The sequence below is a fragment of the Eretmochelys imbricata genome, chromosome 7, assembly GCF_965152235.1.
Source record: "Eretmochelys imbricata isolate rEreImb1 chromosome 7, rEreImb1.hap1, whole genome shotgun sequence".
Taxonomy (NCBI): Eukaryota; Metazoa; Chordata; order Testudines; family Cheloniidae; genus Eretmochelys; species Eretmochelys imbricata.
In genome coordinates this window covers 91,536,632-91,556,487 of record NC_135578.1, presented here as the reverse complement: position 1 = coordinate 91,556,487, position 19,856 = coordinate 91,536,632, and the positions used below count along the sequence as shown (strand labels likewise).

General features: G+C 41.4%; 1 protein-coding gene across 1 annotated transcript in view; it reads left to right on the top strand.

Moving 5' to 3' along the window:
- Window positions 1–19,856, top strand: part of PANK1 (pantothenate kinase 1) — a 39,122-nt gene that overhangs the window by 4,796 nt on the left and 14,470 nt on the right. The window contains exon 2 of the mRNA XM_077822814.1: window positions 11,773–12,125. Within this exon, the coding sequence (XP_077678940.1) occupies window positions 11,773–12,125 (353 nt within the window). The remainder of the gene's footprint in view (window positions 1–11,772; window positions 12,126–19,856) is intronic.

Sequence of the window (19,856 nt, the reverse complement as noted above, 5' to 3'; positions counted from 1 at the left end):
ATACCTGTCCTCACATTTATATGAATAGGCGATCATACTAAACATCTGTGTGTGGGGTTGGGGGGTGTCCCCCCCCCGATAGGTGGTAGGCACTCAATAAGCACTTATCATGTTAGTGTAATTTTGTTTATTCTAAGCTTGTGTAACAGGGTGGACTTGATGTACTTCTTCAATGAGCCCTGGACGCTCTGAACTAAGCAGCATTTTTTGCCCACCACCCACACCCAGCAGAATTAGGATGTAAGGTTGGGGTCCTGGTGACAGATAAGCAGGTATACTTTACTTGACACAAAGCAAAACAAATACTTACATTTAAAACAATTACTGAATCAAAGTTAAGTATTTATGCAGTGGTCAAGAAATAATAAGTAAAATAAGAATGATTATTGCATCTAGATTCTTCGTAAGACCCAAGGCAGGTATTTTACAGGAAGCGTCTGGCAGAAACAAGGAAGATGTCATCCACCTTTATTTTCTCTCTTTCCAATTGATGAGGAAGTAGTAGTTAAACCTCACACAGCTAGTCTACACTAGAAGCGCTCTATGCCAATGGGAGAGCGCTCCCCTGTCGGCATAATAAAACCACTTCCACAAGAGGTGGTAGCTATGTTGGCAGGAGAAGCTCTCCCACTAACATGGTGCTGTCTGTGCCGGTGCTTAAGTCGGTGTAACTTAAGTTGCCAAGGAGGTGGTTTATTTACACCCCTGAGAGACATAAGTTCTACTGACATAAGTGGTAGTGTGTACAAGCCCACAGTTAAAGCAGTGGCAGTCAGCCTAAGCATCTTCAACACAAAAAGCCAACTAGGAACCATATTATGTAACATTCACTGGATAATGACTCTTTAAAGACAATCCCTTTTGTGTCCTATTTGTTGCTGTGAGACCATTTAAGATGTTACAGTTGCTCCCAGAGATATGACAGAACCAATGTGGGATAAATTCTCCCAAGTGCCAGGTTTTAGCTATATGTCTACTCTATAAAGTCAGTAGGAACCTTGTGGTTCCCTGCCCAAAATTCTGAGTACATGCTACTCCAGAGCCATCTTCCTATATTTGAGGTCTTTTTTAACCAGGCACCAGCTGGGTGCAAGTGTAAAAGGAATCACTTAAGGAAACCATACTACTTTGTTGGATTCTGTGGAGAGGGTGTGACCTACGACTGAGGTTCATGAGTTTCCCTGCAAATCTTTGGACATTCATGATGATGGAGGGCTGTGCCACACACTTCTTCTGTCAGCTTTCAGGTCTCTCCCATGAGAGGGCATGCTGAGATACACTGAAGGCTTCAAGTCTTATGGAGTTTTCTTCTTAAATTGCGGCCTTCTGTGGATTTTTCCTCATAAGGTATAATCTGGCCTATGGATTTTGTTTTTGATTTTTAAACTTAATGATGAAGTTGAATGTTCATTAATGTCATATGTTCAGTTTCCTGAAATGAATAGTTTGAAACCGAGACTTAAAAAACCCCACACCTTCCTACTTGCTTATCGAAAATTTAACATTGTTTTATTCAGATTTTAGTAAAGTGCAATAATTCTAGCTGGAAATAATTTGAAAAATGTGAAAAGTACCTTTTGTGTTCTAGATACTCTATTGAGTGAGTTTGAGTTTCTATTCCTAAGGAACACATTATATTTTGAGGTTCTATTTTGTACTCTTGACAACTGCTAAATAAAATGCAAGAAAATATTTCTATATTTAGCTGCATGGTTTTATCGTTTCATAATTCTGCACAGTAGTGTTTATATGGGCTCAAGCATGTATGGATACTGGATAAGATGTACTATATTACCCATGAGTGAACCTTTCCCCTAGATACACACCAACAGCTGGGCTATCAGATTACTTAATTATGTAATCTTTTTAGATACCCTCTGTTTGCTTAGTCACATGCTTTTGCTTTGAAATGTCAAAGAATACTAGATGGATTTTTATATACAGGTAACAATCAAATAAGTTCCTGACTCAGTATCTAGCATTATCGTTATACATTTAAAAACTATGTTAACATTCACGGTGGGGAGAATGAAATTATCTAAGTGTGCACACCAGCTCAGCACCAAATTGCTGTTCACTGTCATATTAATATTTTTACTCTATTCTCTGAGGTGTGTGACACTCATTCTAGGGCTTTCTATGTCAATGCTATGCTTTCTAGGACTGCATTTCACTTTATTAATGTGTCCTTTGTAACCTACTGCAATGCAGATGTGTAGCAGAGTTGTCTCCTCTCACTCTTTTCCCAGGGAATGTATATTTGGTGATGAGATTCTTTAGGAATGGATTTCCCTCTGCTCAGCAGAGTCAATGAGCAGTTTAACTATTCTCATCATGCAGTTTTGTTTAGCTAAGGATAATCCCATTTTTGATAGTTTTAAAGAGTATAATGCTCTTACAGAGAATTCAGTGACTTCCTTACTTCTTGTATAATAAATCACACCTATCCAGAATATTGTAGCAGTACTTATTATCAGCAAATAGATTTGTCAGCATTTGCGCTGTAAATAATTTTTCAATTTTTGATAACTGTCACTCAGTTTGAATTCTGGAGAGCCTGTGACACAGGTTATCAGACAAAATGCTGATTTAAATAATTAATCCATTCATATTTAGTTTAGAGACAGGTGTCAAAATATTAAAGTTAAAAGCTGTGTCTACACTTGTATTTTTCTTAATACTTCCCATTAGTGGTTGCATTAGTGGGAACATTACTATGAATTGGCTGCAGTCATTGTAACCACTAAGTTATGTAAACCTGCATGTGCAGAAGACACAGTAGATAAAATGCCAGCTGTCTGTCTGCCTTAGTGCTCCTACTGTTGGTACCACTAGATGTGGTGCTATTGTAAGCATTTGAAGAAACATGCAGGCATAGTTTCGGCAACTTAATAGTGCCTCATTTTCAGATTTTTTTTTTTTTTAAATCAACAATACCAGTAAAAGAGCACAGCTTTTTGCAAAAAAGGTTAATTTGTTAATTGCTAAATCCTTTATTCAGAATGCACAGATGCTGCTTATGGTTCTTTGCTGCACTTTTACACTGCACATTATTACTTCTTAGTGTCAAAGTTGATGGATTTTAGTGGGAGTTTTCAGACTCTGGAATTTGGTGTGTTCCCTACTGTAGTCTGTTATACAGTCACTGTGCTTCTCTCTCTCTCCACCAGACAACTCTGCAAAGGAAACAGTAAAGCTGTGCTTCTGCACTATTGAAAATCAGTGGCTATGGTGTTAAAAGTGTAATTTTTTTAAAGTTCTTACTCTGCCCCAGTGTTACAGGGAAACTGCTCATGTTCAGGAACAAACATTTGTTCATTTTCTTCTACAGCTGTTAGCCTGGCCCATAGCAGAGGGGAAAGAGGAGTGAGATACATGGAGAGAAATAAAACCAGTGACCTAATAAGAAAGAGACCTAGTCCCAGTTAGGATTTTTTAAAAGTGGGTAGCCTACATAATTATTGCCCCCTGTGTTGTATAAATCCTGTCATGTTGATAATCCTATTGACAACAATATTTGTTCACCTCAAATAGTACAGTTGTTTTCATTCCACCTGTTAATGATTCTGTGGAGTTCCCAGAAACTGACATGGTGTTGGGACACCTCATCACATGCACAACACTAGTCATGCATGAAAATCTTGTCACTAGTTTTTTTTTTTATTTACTATTGGATTCAAAGCTCTTGTGCACCTGATAAGTGAATGGCATGATTTTCCCCTGCTTCTGTATTTAAGTACCGTTACGTTAACATTGTAACAGCTTTGAAAGAACTATTTTGGTATACAGGAAATGGGACTTTTAAAGAAACAAAACATTGTCTTGCTACAACCTTTTACAACATGGGGGAATGGAGGGAGGGACCACCTGCATCCTAGTGACTCCAGAATGTGGGTGTATGGAGGGGTCTCCCCTGCACAATTCTGGATCCAAGGCAGTGCTGGGGGAGGAGTTGCCCCAGCTGAGCCCATTTTACTGCTTCTTTTCCTCCAGTGCAGCAGTCCCTTCTTTGACTGCTTACATGTATACATTTTAGTGTCCATGTAAGCCTAGTATGGCCTATAACATTCATACCACAAAGTATAATGGGTGAACCTAACCCTTAAAAAAGTTGTATCATCAGTTTTGTGCAGTAAGTAGAGCTCATTAATATATACAAAATGTCACTGTAAGTGAGTAGCTCTGGTAGTTGGAATACACTTACCCATAGACCCGTTCCATATTACACTGGTTGACCGTGCTGCTGTTACCCAAGTGCTTTAATTTGCTGTTCACGTGTTAGCTATATCACTCAGAGTGTGAATTTGTTGTCCTGGGGTATGTAATTCACATCTTCTTTGAGTGGTTGCAGACATGTATTTCACGCAGGTGTGTGCGCACCCAGTGCACCAAAGTTGGAGAATTTTGCCTACAAGCATCCATAGGGGTGGTGCTTATGCCCTTTCCCTTAAAGCCCTTCCCTTGGCTGTATAAGGATGATGCCGCCCTGACCCTCCCTCAGTTCCTTTTCACTGCCCATGGCTAGAGTCAGAGTGCTCCATGTGGTGTTTCTTCACACTAATTTTCTTGTCATGGCCTTCTGAGATTTTGTTGTAAATAGTTGTAGTAGTTAGCTAGATAGTATACCTTAGTTATAATAGTTAAAGTAGCTGTGTTTTTTCTGGAGGAATGCCTTCACCTGGATTTAAATATGGTCTGTTGTGTGTGGTGACTATTCCTAGGAGTGATCCCTACATGCTATTTTTATTGTGTCTGGGAGGGCGGCACATTAAGGAGAAGTGCACCATTTATAAATCTTTTAAGAAAAGAATTCAGGTGACAAGGGACTTGAGACTCAAGCAGCACTTGATGGAGCAGGCCACAACAGCTGCGTTGGCACTAGTATTCACTCCTCAGACACCTTTGGAGCCACATTGAGCTGATGTTCCTTGCCCAGACTCTGAGGCCTCCCCCTGGAGGAAGAGAAATCGTTCCCCTTCCCGTGCCAACTGAGAAAAGGACCCATAATACAGACTGTAGGTAGCCACTCCAGATCTCAGGGAGAGTCATCCTCCTCTGCCACAATCAGTGCAGATCAGTACTGTGGCTCTTCAGATACACACAACTGAATGGAGCCTTTTACCAGCTTTCGGGTACTGAATCACCATCAACTCGAGGTTCCACCATGGACTCTGGCACTGTCCCTGCGATGTCTGTTGAGATCAGTATGGATGACGATGGCATTGATGGTGTCCACACGTCTGGCATACCAAGCAACGTCATATCTGCTATGCCTTTCAGTTCCTGATTCTCAAGTTATCTAGAAACATTCAGCTGCAGCGACTTCCTCAGTAGTGACAGCATGGTCTGGGTTAACTACACAGATGTTCTAGCTGCCAGCACCATCCTCAGCACCGCACATCACTCTGAGTACTCAGTCAAGGCCACCTGTACTAGTTCTGAGGGGGTTCGTTGGCACAGCAGTCATCTTCGGCACCACCGGTGATCATATTGCAGATCGTGTCGGGATCTATACCAACCCCAGTGTGGTGTGTCTTTCAGCATTGGTACCAAGTGAATGTGTTGCCCCTGCCAATCTTCAGAGTGCTGACTTCTTCATTGGCCCCAGTGCTGACGCTACTGGCTTCCTCACCAATAACGGAGGACTTGTGGCACATCAGGACCTCCTTAGACGATTGGCTTCAGCCTTAGGTATATAGGCTGAATTTGTGCAGGAGAAAACATGTAAGCTAGAGGACATTCTTCAGTCCTTAATCTCAGGGAGCCAATGAGAGGTCACATCAAGGGAAGTACAAGTCCGTGCTTGAGGGCAAAGAGGTTGGATCTCATGGGCAGGAAAACTTATTGAACTGCCTCCTTACAAATGCAAGTGGCAAACCAGCAGGCACTGATATCCAAATAAAATAATGTGACCTGGGACTCCATAGCCAAGTTTATGGACACATTACCCAAATCCTCTACAGAGGAGTTTGAGGCATTTGTTGTGGAGTTTGGTTGCAAAGATTTATTTGTAATCGGCCCTGAACGTAGCTGATATGGTTGTCAGGGTTATGACTTTGGTGGTCACTATGAGCATCGTGGTTGCAGAATTCAGGAATAGCAGCAGCTAGCCAACCGTGTGTGGAAGACCTACATTTCAATGGTCAACTTCTATTCTCAGGCAAAATGGATGAAACTTTACATTCTTTTAAGAACTCTCAAGCAAATCTGTGCTCTTTGGGCATTTATACTCCAGCAACAAGGAGACATAATTTTGGCAGTCAGCAGCAGTACTGCTCTCAACCATATTTTAAGCAGACACCTTACCAACTGAGACAAGACTACTCCAGAAAGGGGAATAAGTTTCAGAGGAGGAGATCTTTGGGTTCTAGTTTTACCCAGCCACTCTGTCCCCCTCCACCTTCAGCCAGGCAGCCTATTTGCCTTGCATATCGAGAGCAGCAGACCAGTTGTGAACATCTCAACCTCATCATTTCAGTTTGAGGACAGGCTGTTTCACTTCTGCAGTGCTTGGGGAAGCGATAACGACTGACAGATGGGTCCTAAGCAGTGTGGGATTGGGGTACTCCATTCAATTTTTGTCTTTCCCTCCATCCCGTACCCTTTTCAGGGACCCTTCTTATGAGTCACTGCTTCTTCAGCAGATTCAGACTCTGTGCGCTGGGAGCTGTACAGGAGGTTCCTCATCAGCATAGTGGAAAGGGATGCTACTCCAGGTGTTTCCTGATCCCCAAGTCCAAGGAAGGAATAAGACCTATTCTCAATTGCTGCTGCTGTCCCACCAGGAACATCAAATATGTGCGATCCCACATGGCTGCTATTACCCTGGCTGCTATTATTTCTGCACTGAATCACAACAACCAGTTTGCTGTTCTCAATCTCCAAGATGCTTATTTTCACATGTCCGTCTTCCCAGATCTCAGGAAGTTCCTGAGATTTCTTGTCACAAGCCAACACTATCAAGACAGTTCTTCCTTTTGGCCTGTCTTCAGTCCCACACGTCTTTACCACATACATGATGGTGGGTAGCGACCTATCTCAGAAGGAGGGACATTCATGTCTTCCCATTCTTGAATGATTGGTTAGTAAGAAGCAGATCCAGGAAGTGAGTCCTTAGTCATGTCCAGTTCACGTTGGACCTTTTCAATCAACTGGGGATGATCCTGCACGAATTAAAATCTACTCTAACCTAGGGCTGTCATGCTATTTTAAAAAAATTAATAGAATTTATTTAAATATTTTGGATGTTTTCTACATTTTCAGATATATTGCTTTCAATTACCACACAATTCAAAGTGTACAGTGCTTACTTTATATTATTATTTTTGATTACAAATATTTGCACAGTAAAAAATAAAAGAAATAGTACTTTTCAATTAACCTAATACAAATACTGTAGTGCAATATTTTTATCATGAAAGTTAAACTTACAAAAGTAGAATTATGTACAAAAAAATTACTGCACTCAAACAAAATAATGTAAAACTTTAGAGCCTACAAGTCCACTCAGTCCTACTTCTTGTTCAGCCAATCGCTCAGACAAACAAGTCTGTTTACATTTGCAGGCGATAATGCTGCCTGCTGCTTATTTACAGTGTCACCTGAAAGTGACAACAGGTGTTTGCATGGCACTGTTGTAGCTGGTGTCACAAGATATTTATGTGCCAGATGTGCTAAAGATTCATATGTCCCTTCATTCTTCAACCACCCTTCCAGAGGACCTTCCATACTGATGATGGGTTGTGCTCGATAACAATCCAAAGCAGTGCAGATTGACGCAGGTTCATTTTCGTCATCTGTGTCAGATGCCACCAGCAGAAAGTTGGTTTTCTTTTTTGATGGCTCGGTTCTGTAGTTTCCACATCGGAGTGTTGCTCTTTTAAAACTTCTGAAAGCATGCTCCACACCTTGTCCCTCTCGGATTTTGGAAGGCACTTCAGATTCTTAAACTGTGCTAAATAGTGCTGTAGCTATCTTTAGAAATCTCGCATTGGTACCTTCTTTGTGTTTTGTCAAATCTGCGGTGACAGTGTTTGTAAATCAAACATGCTGGGTTATCATCCGAGACTGCTATAACATGAAATATATGGCACAATGTGGGTAAAACCAGAGCAGGAGACATACAATTATCCCCCAAGGAGTTCAGTCGCAAATTTAATTAACGCATTTTTTTTAACAAGCATCATCAGCATGGAAGCATGTCCTCTGGAATGGTGGCCAAAGCATAAAGGAGCATACAAATGTTTAGCATATCTGGCATATAAATACCTTGCAACACCAGCTACAAAAGTGCCATGCAAATGCCTGTTCTCACTTTCAGGTGACATTGTAAATAAGAAGCGGGCAGTATTGTGTCCCGTAAATGTAAACAAACTTGTTTGTCTTAGCAATTGGCTGAACAAGAAGTAGGAGTGAGTGGACTTGTTCAGGCACAGAAAATATTGTTTGGACCCATAATGTTCCTGGTGGTGGTTCAATCTCAAAGCCCTGGAAATGCCTAGGAGTGTCAGTTGATAAACTTTGTAAAAGTAGTATGACTTGAAGAATTTGAAGGCTGGGAGGTCATTTCGGCCTGTGAAGAGAAGGGAGGTAATTATTAGAAACAAGAAAACTTCCTTGAAATGTAATCAAGGTTCAGGAAACAGCATGACCTAAACTCAGTGGTAGAAATTGTATTCAGGCCATGTCTGGGTCTTTGCCTTCCATGGTGTGGGGGGTAAGGGCTGTTTTTATCTTAACAGGAAAGTTAATTAAAAGAGAGCCTCCAAGAAAAGGCACAAGTAGTGCCAGGAGAATTTGCCACCAAGGACAGTCAGGTTCAGAATGGGAAATTAAGGGGCAAATTATGCCCTTGCCTGCCACTGCTGTATGGGAGAGGCAGGATGGTTCACTCTGAGCAACAATGAACTGTAGTTGATTCATAGTTAGGGTCCTACCAAATTCATGGTCCGTTTTTGCTCAATTTCATGGTCATAGGAATTTAAAAATGGTAAATTTAATTATTTCAGCTATTTAAATCTGAAATTTCACGGTGTGGTAATTGTAGGGATCCTCACGCCCCAAAGAGTTTTGTGGGGAGGTCGCAAGGTTTTTTATTGTAGGGGGAGTTGTGGTACTGCTACCCTTACTTCTGAACCGCTGTTGGTGGCAGCGCTGCCTTCATAGTTGGGTAGCTGGAGAGCGGCGGCTGCTGGCTGGCATCCCAGCTCTGAAGGCAGAGGTGCCATCAGCAGCAGCGCAGAAGTAAGGGTGGCATGGCCTGGTATGGTATTGCCACCCTTAATTCTACACTGCTGCAGGCAGGGCGCTGCCTTCAGAGCTGGGCGCCTGGCCAACAGCCGCCATTCTCCAGCCACCCAGCTCTGAAGGCATTACAGAAGTAAGAGTGGCAATACCGCAACCCCCCTAAAATAACCTTGTGGACACCCCCCTGTTAGCCGACGGCCAAGGATGTTTGGTGAGGTGCCAGCTATGCCCGTTTATACCATCCGTGACTTTAACCGCTAGGACGCACTGTCCCTTCGCGGCGGGCAGCCCGGGCTAGGCTGACGGATGCCCCAAGGTCCTAACCACCCGTGACTTTAACTGCTAGAGCTCAGAGCTCCTTCGCAGCGGGCAGCCAGGATTGACTGACAGGTGCCCCAAGAGTTTGCCCCGTGGAGGCGGCACAACTCAACGCTAGGCTCTTAGTACTCTCACCTAATGGCCAGGCTTTAGAGCCAAAACGGCTGAGGTTCTTTAATTGTGTTGGCTGCTTTACAGTAAACCAGAGAAAACAAGTCAGGCTTATGCATAAATGGTTACCAAAATTTATTAAGCTAGATTCTAATCATATGGTTACAAAATTGCTAGTGCCTAGTTATTTAAATGTAGAGATGTTACACGCACAAACAAGTTACAAAACTGAAGCCACAATCCCAAAGAAAGAAAACAAAGTATAGAGCTCTATTTCAAAATATGTGTACACTAAAGATAGGAGATCAGGTGTGGGTGCTTCTTACCCTCCTTGCATCTCTCGATTCCAGCGGTGCCAAGCCAGGATCGGTCACTCAATTCCGCGGAAAGACGAATAAGGGACAAGGCGTAGGGACCCTCTTAGCTGCAGAAGCCTTGGGAGGCTGTCACTTATCTGACCAGCAGATAGATAGTGAAAAGCACTCAAAAATCATGGTGCTGTAGGTCCCCTACTTATACCTCTGTACTCCTTTATTCTCTTTCTCCTTTCTTATGCCAAATTGAGGCTAGTCTGTCTGGGTGATGCCAGCTTTCGCAAGAGTAGTTTACACTTGCAAAGGAGAGAAACAATAAGTTTCGACTACTGGACATTTCTTTTATCAGGGTAAATATTTTCCCACCTAGGATGTTGGTGTGTGTGCATCATGCTATTTAGTAGGGGCTAAGAGCCATGTCTGTCACAGGGCCTCTGCCTGCTGTGAGCTTAATCGTTGTATATGTTCCCAGAGGCACACTGTAGCAGCACACCTGTGCTTTTCACAGCTTCAAAGGCTGTGCTGGAATATATGTTAAGTGCCCTGTTCCGGCTTCCTCCTGTGTTTCCAGCAATGCTGGTCTGGGGGGGAGGGGGGGGGTTGGCTGTCTGGCTACACCCCCCCGCAACTCCCTTTGGGGTCAGGACCCCCAATTTGAGAAACGTTGGTCTCCCCCCTGTGAAATCCCTATAGTATAGGGTAAAAGCACTCAAAAGACCAGATTTCACAGGGGGAGTCCCGATTTCATTGTCCGTGACGCATTTTTCATGGCCGTGGATTTGATAGGGCCTTACTTACAGGTGGGAGTACTTTCTCATCCACAGATAGGCTTCTCTGCCAAATTGGCTGCCTGCTGTATGGAACGCTTAATGTTTTTCCTGCTGTTGATAAAGTGAAACCTTTGTTATACTTGGCCCATGGTGCATGCTGGAGGTGAAGGGAAGATGTGCTGCAGTCTGAGTAGTAGTATTTTCCGTGCATAGAGATCATGAGGAACAAATAGTACACAGAATCTATGTCCAGAAACTGGGGTTTGGTTTGAGGGATGGGCTCATGAGCTTTTAAGCACCAAAATAAAGTATCACTAATTCTTTTACTTGCTGGTGTTTTCTTCCTTTCTTCCTTTCTTTTGTCAAGAAGAAAATGTGCCATGCCAGTGTGGTTACTTAACAAATTTGGAGCAGCTGGCCAGCCTAGGCATCTTAGCTTCAGCAGTTTTATCAATGTCAGAGATGGGAAGGCAGACACCATTTCTGGAGAGCTTATTTCCCAAATAAAGAGCAGAGTAGGACAAGGGGGAGAGGAAAGGGAATGTAGTTGTCATGCACTGCCAGCATGACTCAAAACTTCACTTTCCTGTTCCTTTTTCATTTCCCCCAATCCATTTTAATTTAGCAATGCTAGGATTCAAAGTAGAAGAAATTCAATAAGCATCCTGTTTGAAGATGTAGTGATCTCTAGTGCCAAGTAAGATAGATGTTTTCAGTAATATAATCATAACATCTGATTATATTTCTCCAAAGAAAAATATGTTTGGGGAAGTGCCTAGAGGCTTGTTTTTCAGTTTCTCTGAAATTTTGTTTTAACCCTGAGGTTTCATGAATGAGGTCTGATCATGACCAATAACTGCAATTGGTAGGTGCAAGTGTCCAGCAGTCCTTAGGATCAGACTGATCTTGTAAACTTTGCTAACTTGAATTTCAGTTCTGTAGATACTCTAAGTAATATGATAAACTAAGATAATTATGGGACCACTCTCTTTTTTTTTTTTTCCCTTTCCTAGCATTCCCATGGTTCGGAATGGATATTGGGGGAACATTGGTTAAACTGGTCTACTTTGAACCAAAAGACATTACAGCAGAAGAGGAACAGGAGGAAGTAGAAAACCTGAAAAGCATTAGGAAATACTTGACTTCCAATACAGCCTATGGTAAAACTGGTATTCGCGATGTCCATCTTGAACTGAAAAACTTGACCATGTGTGGACGCAAAGGGAATTTGCACTTCATCCGCTTTCCCACCTGTGCCATGCATAGGTTCATACAGATGGGTAGTGAAAAGAACTTCTCCAGCCTGCACACTACACTTTGTGCCACGGGAGGTGGGGCTTACAAGTTTGAAGAGGACTTCAGAACGGTATGTGGGAAATGCACATAATCTCACTAAGGAGCATCTATCTGTGAGTCCTTCTCCAAAACCAAATATATGAAAATCTTTCTATTAACTAAAGTTTTCAATAAAATTACCTCTGTGTCACACCTAGACAGTCACTTTTTTAACTTAAAGAATTGCTAATTGGGAAGATTTAGAACAATACTTCCTTAGGATGAGAAACTGGGTGGATTGACTTAAATAAGCAAGCCGACCTTGATTTAAATAATCATTTATGATCCCATTTTTCATTTGTACTTTTTAGTTTTTTGTTTTTTTTTTAGTTATTAAAGAGAGGTTGATTCTCTTTGGTTGGTAATCATTAAAACATATCATCAATTTGCAACTATAAATACCAAATTCAGTGGTAAAGGGTATACTTCTTGCTAACCAGGGGGATTTATTTAAGCAAATGCATTTCTTATTTACTAGATGATGATTAATTATTTTACTTGTGATTTGTGTCAAGGTCTGTTTGGATGCATTTTTAATTGAATTAAAATTTCTATCCAGAGCATTTTAAAATGATTTAATGAGTTAAATAAGGCTACTGTAGATCTGCTGGATACATAAGAAAAAATAAAATTATCAAAACATGTTTTGAATTTAAAACCAAGTGATTTATTACACAACGGAAATATCTGTTGTTAATGCATTGAACTAATTGTTTCTGGTCACCATGTCCTTCAGGAGTTTAGAATTAGGTTTCATCATCATCACCTAGTTTTCATTCTTATATTGGAAGAAGAAAACAAGCTTTCCTCCTTTTTTCAAATCCCAGTCAGCTTCTTAACTTTGAATGGACTATAGTCATTGATTTGAAGTAGTTGAATAAACTTAAATGAATAAAATTATTCTCTCTATCTGAAAAAGACTGCCAAAAGCTGCGTTACACTGCAACAGATGCCAGTTCCAGGTCATTAGCCAGTGCAAACATATACTGCTTAATTTGTTTTTTATTTTAATGTAAATGAATTTAATAGATTTATAGTAAGTTTAGGTCTTTAACAGATGTTACCATTTCAAATTAAATTTTAAATGAGCTTATTTTAAAAAAGAAAAAAGTTTAAATTTTAAAAATCCATTTTAAATTAAAAAAAATCTGATTTTTTTTCAAATCCATTGATTTTTGTCCAACCTGATGAGAAAAGGGGGAGGAGATATTTCTGTCCTGCTCTACCCTTTTGCAATCTCTTGATCAATTTGTTTTGACCTCCAGTGAACTGTATTGTGAGTCCGATCATGGTCATCACATACAGCTCATAAGATTAATATGTCTCAAATTTCTAAAACTTACAGGTGCTCGTCCTACGTTCTGGGAACCGATCTAATACACTAAAATTACTAAATAAGCAAAGGACTTCCCATAAACATGTTCATCTTGGCCCACTCTCTTCTCATCAGCCTTACACAAGAGGGGAAAAAAAAGGCCTTTGCAGCCTGCAGGGAAGGCTAAAAAATCTGGGCTCTGACAGCTTGAGTGGGTGTGGGAAGTGAGTTTCAAAACAGAAGACCGATCCTAGAGAAGGCCCTGCCAGCAGCGCTCCATCATTTGTATTGAGGAAGCTCCAGTGCCCATGCTGATCTCCGATGTAACAGTCTGTCACAGGGGGAGAGCAATTAGGTCCTAAACCAATGAGAGCTTGATAAGTTAAAATCAACACCTTGAAGTCCATCCAGAAGCTTGTTAGAAGCCATGACATCCCCCCAGAACACAAGTCTGAAGTACTGCCAGTGTGCACCATCACTGAGTGCAGAATGCGGCAGCCTGCTTATTCAGCTTCTGAATCATCCTGAGTTGTATCCACCTATACTGTACATCGTGGCAATCTATTTTGAGCATGAATAATAGTGGCAAGGTCTACATCAGAGAGAAGAGGTTGCACAGTGGCTTATTTTGTCATGGACCACAGTTTAAGAATCTGTGTCCTGAAGCATTGAAATGTCATTGTCTGAGTTTCTTGCGCACCTGATATTTTTACATGCAGACTGTAATGAATTGTAATGTATAACCTAACCATGGGGATGCATATAACAAAAATTTAAATGCATCCTTTCATAGAAAGTGTTTAATCTGATTGCATGCATGTAAATCCATGGAGCTATGAATATTGGTAAAATGCTTTGTTTAACCTCTGTAGCCTACTTTTGTATTTATTTCCCCCTTGTAACATTTATTTTTGTATTTCATAACAGTATTTCTAAATATCCATGAATTGTACAACCTAGTGTCCTTCAGGATTGCACAGCTCTAGCAGGAAAGTGTCTGCCATATTATTGCAAAATAACATGTTCAAATCCAAAAGCAGTAGTCTAACTTTTAGTATTGCTGCTGCTTTCTTTTATTCCCCAAAGAATCACTACTAATTGCCTGTTGGAGAATCAGGTTCCAAATCTCCCTTCTAGCTTTAAATATTTTCCACAGATTTGATTTCAAGTACCCTTATTCCTTCCTATTCTCTCCATTTCCCAAATATTAACTTTTCAGTTCCCCATTTCATATCTCTCCACAGTGATTGGTCCCGCTGTTCAGCCTACTCTTCCATCAGTTGGAATAATGGTTGCCACATTCATAAAACAAAACAGGAAGCTGGTGAAGATTTCTTAGGAAAGGGTGATATGTTCTTAATTTCAGGTATAGGTGAAGTGGTGAGTAGCTACAGATACATTACTACCCCATCCAATCCAGGTGTAGATGTGTAATTAAAACAATAACTGACTAAATATTACACTGAAAATAAAAAGATTCCCTTACCTCAACATATTCAAAATGTTAGGGGCTAAAACATCATTTTAAAATCAAACTTTATTTTTGCTGAAATTTATGGGACCACTGGAGAAGTGATATAGTATAGCTTCTAGGGCCTAGAAACATTTTTCCTGCATTATTGGCCCTTGCCATAGTGGGTCCAAGCACTCCCCATTGGCTTCCACAAATCAAAAAGGGACAAAGGACTGTTGCATGTGATCAGCAAACCTCATCCAGAATCTGTCTGCAAAACTGGGTGGCACTCAACTAGCAGAAACTACACACTTGAACCTTCTTCCTCAGATACTCGATTCAGAGGACCAGAAAAACTCAATGCCAGCTAAAGCTATACTGAAGAAGGTTGCCTGCCTGAAAGCAGTCCTGTACCATCACCAAATAGCTCACCATTTGGAGCTGTTCCAATTCTGAGTTGCAACAGCAGATTCTTAGAGGTGCTAAGCACCTGGAATTCCAAATAAAGTCAGTGGGAAGTGTGAGTTCTCATCACCTCTGAAAATGAAACCTTTAGGTCTGGTCTACACTGTGTGTGGCGGAGGGGTCAATCTAAGTTACGCAACTTCAGCTACGTGAATAACATAGCTGAAGTCGATGTACTTAGATCTACTCACCGCGGTGTCTTCACTGTGGTGAGTCGACAGCTGATGCTCCCCCGTCGACTCCGCCTGTGCCTCTTACTCCAGTGGAATACTGGAGTCGACAGGAGAGTGCTCTGCGGTTGATTTATCGTGTCTAGTCTAGACACGATAAATCGACCCCCGCTGGATCAATCGCTGCCCTTTGATGCTGCAGGTAATGTAGACAAGACCTGAGTCTCAGAAACAGGGAGGCAGGTAAAAATCTTCCATGCCACGGTCAGCTGGATTTGCTGTCTAGCCTCCCTCTCTGATGTAGGCCATTTGTAAACCCTGGTGACTTAGGACAGTGCAGGAGAAAGGAGTGCCTGGGGTCCATCCCGTGGTCCTGGGCAAAAATGATTGATAATCCCCCAGGCCATTGCTGCAGTGCTCCTGGCATTTGAGCATTCTTCCTTGAAGTTCTAGGATCCAGCTGGATTCATTCATCTCTTAAGTGAAACCACAGAAATAGGCTTATCAGCCAGAGGGCAATATATAATACTCCGTGAGGAACATGAACAAGAATGAGTCAGTAATATGGCAGAATTTTCAGGTTGGCCTTTTTCCTTCTTTCCTGAATTATTTTACTGGTTGCATTTACTTGCAGGCAGCACTGCTGTTCTTGGGAGCTAGCTGTGCTGGCAGTTTCTCTTTATAAAGTTTGTCACTCAGTTCTGACCATTTTTCATTGGTCTGTATTACGCCGACTTCTTCATGAGTAATAGGTCACAGGGTAGCTGGACCCTGTGAGTAGACCAGGCCCAGATCCCAGTGTCAGTGTTTACTAGGCCCAACTGAGACTAATTAAAGGGCGGGGAGGGCTGTACCTGGAGTGATAAAGGCCTGTAAAGAGGGCGGGATGAGGAGGAGTTATTGTGGCAGACTGTGCCTGGGGAGAGGAACCAAAGGCCAGGTGCCTATGAAGGTTGACCTGAAGGGCAACAGAATTGGCTGAGAGCAGAGTTGGCTAGGAATGGGGTGCTGCAAGTGGTAGGATTAGCTGAGACCCCACTGTCAGGATAAGCCATGAAATCCTAGGACAAAGGGAGAGCTGAGGAACTGTGGGGGGTTTTTTGTGGGCGGGGGAGGGTGGTCTGTTACATGCCTATGTTTGGACAAATAAATTTACTTACTGGGCATGTCAGAGAGTCCTGTTAAGCTGTGGAGGAGCCCTGCCGTGTCACCTATGGTGGAAAGCTGAGGTACTTTGCCCCCAATAAAAGGGAAAAATTAGGTGGATCTTTGGTGCCCAGTGAAGAGGGGGAAATCAAAGGCAGGGTGCTGCAGAGTGACCCGTGGCTGCAAGGGGGTGCTTAGGTTGCAGGCTCCATATTTCAGGTTATGTCTATAAAGAGGACATGGGATTCTTTGCTTGTTCACTTGCAGTATAAATCCTTTGAAAATTCTTTACCTTCTTCTGGAATACCCTGTCTATCCAAAATGCTTGTTTGTTCCACAGTCAAATGCTTTGTAATATAACAAGAAATAACTTACTCTGTCACTTGGTTTATGTTACAGAATAAGTCTAGTTGAAAGACACTTGAGATGTGCCTCCAAATCTTTGACATTTCTATAAAAAAAACTTCCATGTTTCTGTACCATATTTATTTAGCTTGTGAATTATAAATCTGTCCTCAGAACCACTTCCATTGCAGTTAGTGGCAAAATTCTTATTGATTTCAGTGGGCCTAGGTGGGGACCTTGCTCTCTATTCTATAGAGAATCAATCTAACAGTATAACACTGGAAGCTCTTTAGGCGCTTTACCAAGGTGGGAGTGGGGAAGGTAGTTTCTAACCTTTTAAAAATTGATTTGTAAACACTTTCTGTTTTAAAACAACCTTAAGCATTTTTAGGCATATTCAAAGTGTCTGTTTCTAGGAATGTGGTGTCAGTCACTGCAGTGGAAAGTACTAGGGTTAGACTGATTTCTGACAGATGGTGGATCCTGTCATGTCCTGAAAGCTGAAATATTTCCATATTACATTTACACTCTGAGTGTAATGAGAACATGTCCGTATAAATTATTTCTAGTCATTCTAATCTGGAATGATATTTTTGTGTGTTCATTAAATTGTGAACAAGTATAAATCAATATATTCAAGAGGTGTGAATTGTCTTGGTGTACATCTGTTAATTTTATAATGTACATTTACCTACTTTTAAAATAATATGAAACAGTGGAGCAAAAGTACACATAAATGAGAATAGGGAAAGTCTGCTCAGTGATTATTTACTACGTGTTTGTTATTCTCCAAAGGCTATTCTTTGTTACTGATAGAATCTTGATATATACCTTCTATGCAGGGCTTGAAAAATCCACCTGCCCACACCCATTAGGAAGATTCCCCAAAGAGTGCCATCAACTACTGGAGAATGAGTTTTTGTTTTAAAAGCCCTTTGCAAAGATCACCTTGGTGTGAAAAAATTATTGATGGGTGCCATGCTGACTACATAAAAAAGGCTCCCTATGTCTCTATTGCTGCCCATAGCTCTCCAAGATACAGACGAATGGTGTCAGGTTCACTACTGCTATTCAGTATTCAGCTGTGATACTGATAGAATTCTTATTAGTTTTACTCTTTTGCTTGAGAAGGCTAGAAGCTGTAACCTTGGGGCAGAGGAGTGAACAGTGCAATCTTGGGAAAGGTAAAGTAGTGAAAACTCTTATTGTCACCATCACCCTTAGCAGCCAGGAAGCTCTGGTGAGGAGAACAGAAAATACCTGCTATCTGCAGGCTGATATAGAAGATGGATCCTCCCAAGGGAGGAGGGAGGTTCAGGAATAGCACTCTGGTAGGTATCCTAGCCACCTCCCCTTTCTCAACAGCTTGGAATGGGACTGTTCTTGAATAGTGGAACCCCACCCATCATTCATGTCAGTTTGTTGCTAGTATGGCTTGTTCTTTGGCTTGTAAGTGTATGGACAGATTTCCAAATTCTGAATGGCGGTGAGTAGAAATGAGGTAAACTAGAAGAGAAGTAGGTTCAGAGAGATTTTTGGGGGGAGGAGGCAGAATATTAGGGGAGGAAGTGGAGAACACAGTTATAGCGGTAGGAGAGGGAGATAGATGGAAAAGGTATATTATGATCTGTTATACAAAAGCAAATGGAAAAATTAGAATGAGGCCTGGAAGAGAGAGAAGGCATAACAAAAACCGGAGCTGTAGCAAGTGGGGCTATTGCAATTGATACAATTGGTTTAAAAATGCACTTGCAAAATATAAAATATTAGAAATAAGTTTACATGTTTCCAAGAATAGTTCAAAAAGGAACAACTGTAACTTTAAGCTATATTTAGAAGGGATTCTAAAATTCAGATTTTTATATAGAACACCCAAAAAATTAGTAACTGTTTGTTTGAATTGGTTTTGAAAACACAAATACAACTGAATTTGTATATGTGTCTTTCTGACTTAAAAGCGTATACTCATCTCTGCCCTGATGGTCTCATTAGGACCTGCCTAAGTCCTTGCAAATATTTCAGGTTTATCCATTGATGTTCCTGAACAGAGCTGTGTCATCTTATTCTTTGTTACTGGAGTCTGAGGTCAGGTCTACATTTAAAACAATGTAGCTGCACCACTGTAGTGCTCAAGTGAAGATGATCCTTCACTGACAGGAGAGCTTCTCCCATTGATGGAGCGCTGTCTACTCCGGGGGGGCTAGGTTGGTATAACTACATTGCTCACGGGTGTGGATTTTTCACACCCCTGTGTGATGTACTTATACCAATATAGCTCTGTAGTGTAGATCTGGCCTCAAACATGTCATTTACTTACAAAGAAATTTCAACTCTGATCCAGCATGGTCAGAATTTCCTGTGGATAATTACTTTACTACTGTCAAGGACTTAAACATTCCCAAAAAAGTAAGAAATGTTCCCCTATACTGGTGGGGGGAATCAATCAGTAAAGGCCCTATTCACAGTGTCAGGGTCCTGTCAGCTGCCACTTCCCTGGTGACAACTGTCTGATGTCATCTCTTTCTCCCTGGAGTCAAGTCAATTTATACCCCCCTTGGGTGTGACCAGGTCTCCCTTTGTTCATTATTACACCTGCCAAAAAGGCCTTGATGAAAGCATTTGAAAAAGATACTCTTTGAGCAGGTGTACTATATTTGGGTGTGGGCATGGAGATGGAGTGGTCTCTGTTCTACAAACTGGCTTTTGTAGCATCTGTTGGCTTCTCCAGCACACCCCTGTACACCTCTGTCTAACCCTGGAACCTGCCTATCTTTGGAAATGACCTATTGTGGGGAAGGCACAGAATATGGCATTGCTCCCTCTATGATCACACTAGTTTCCAAGCTTGAGATAAACTTGTCCATAACT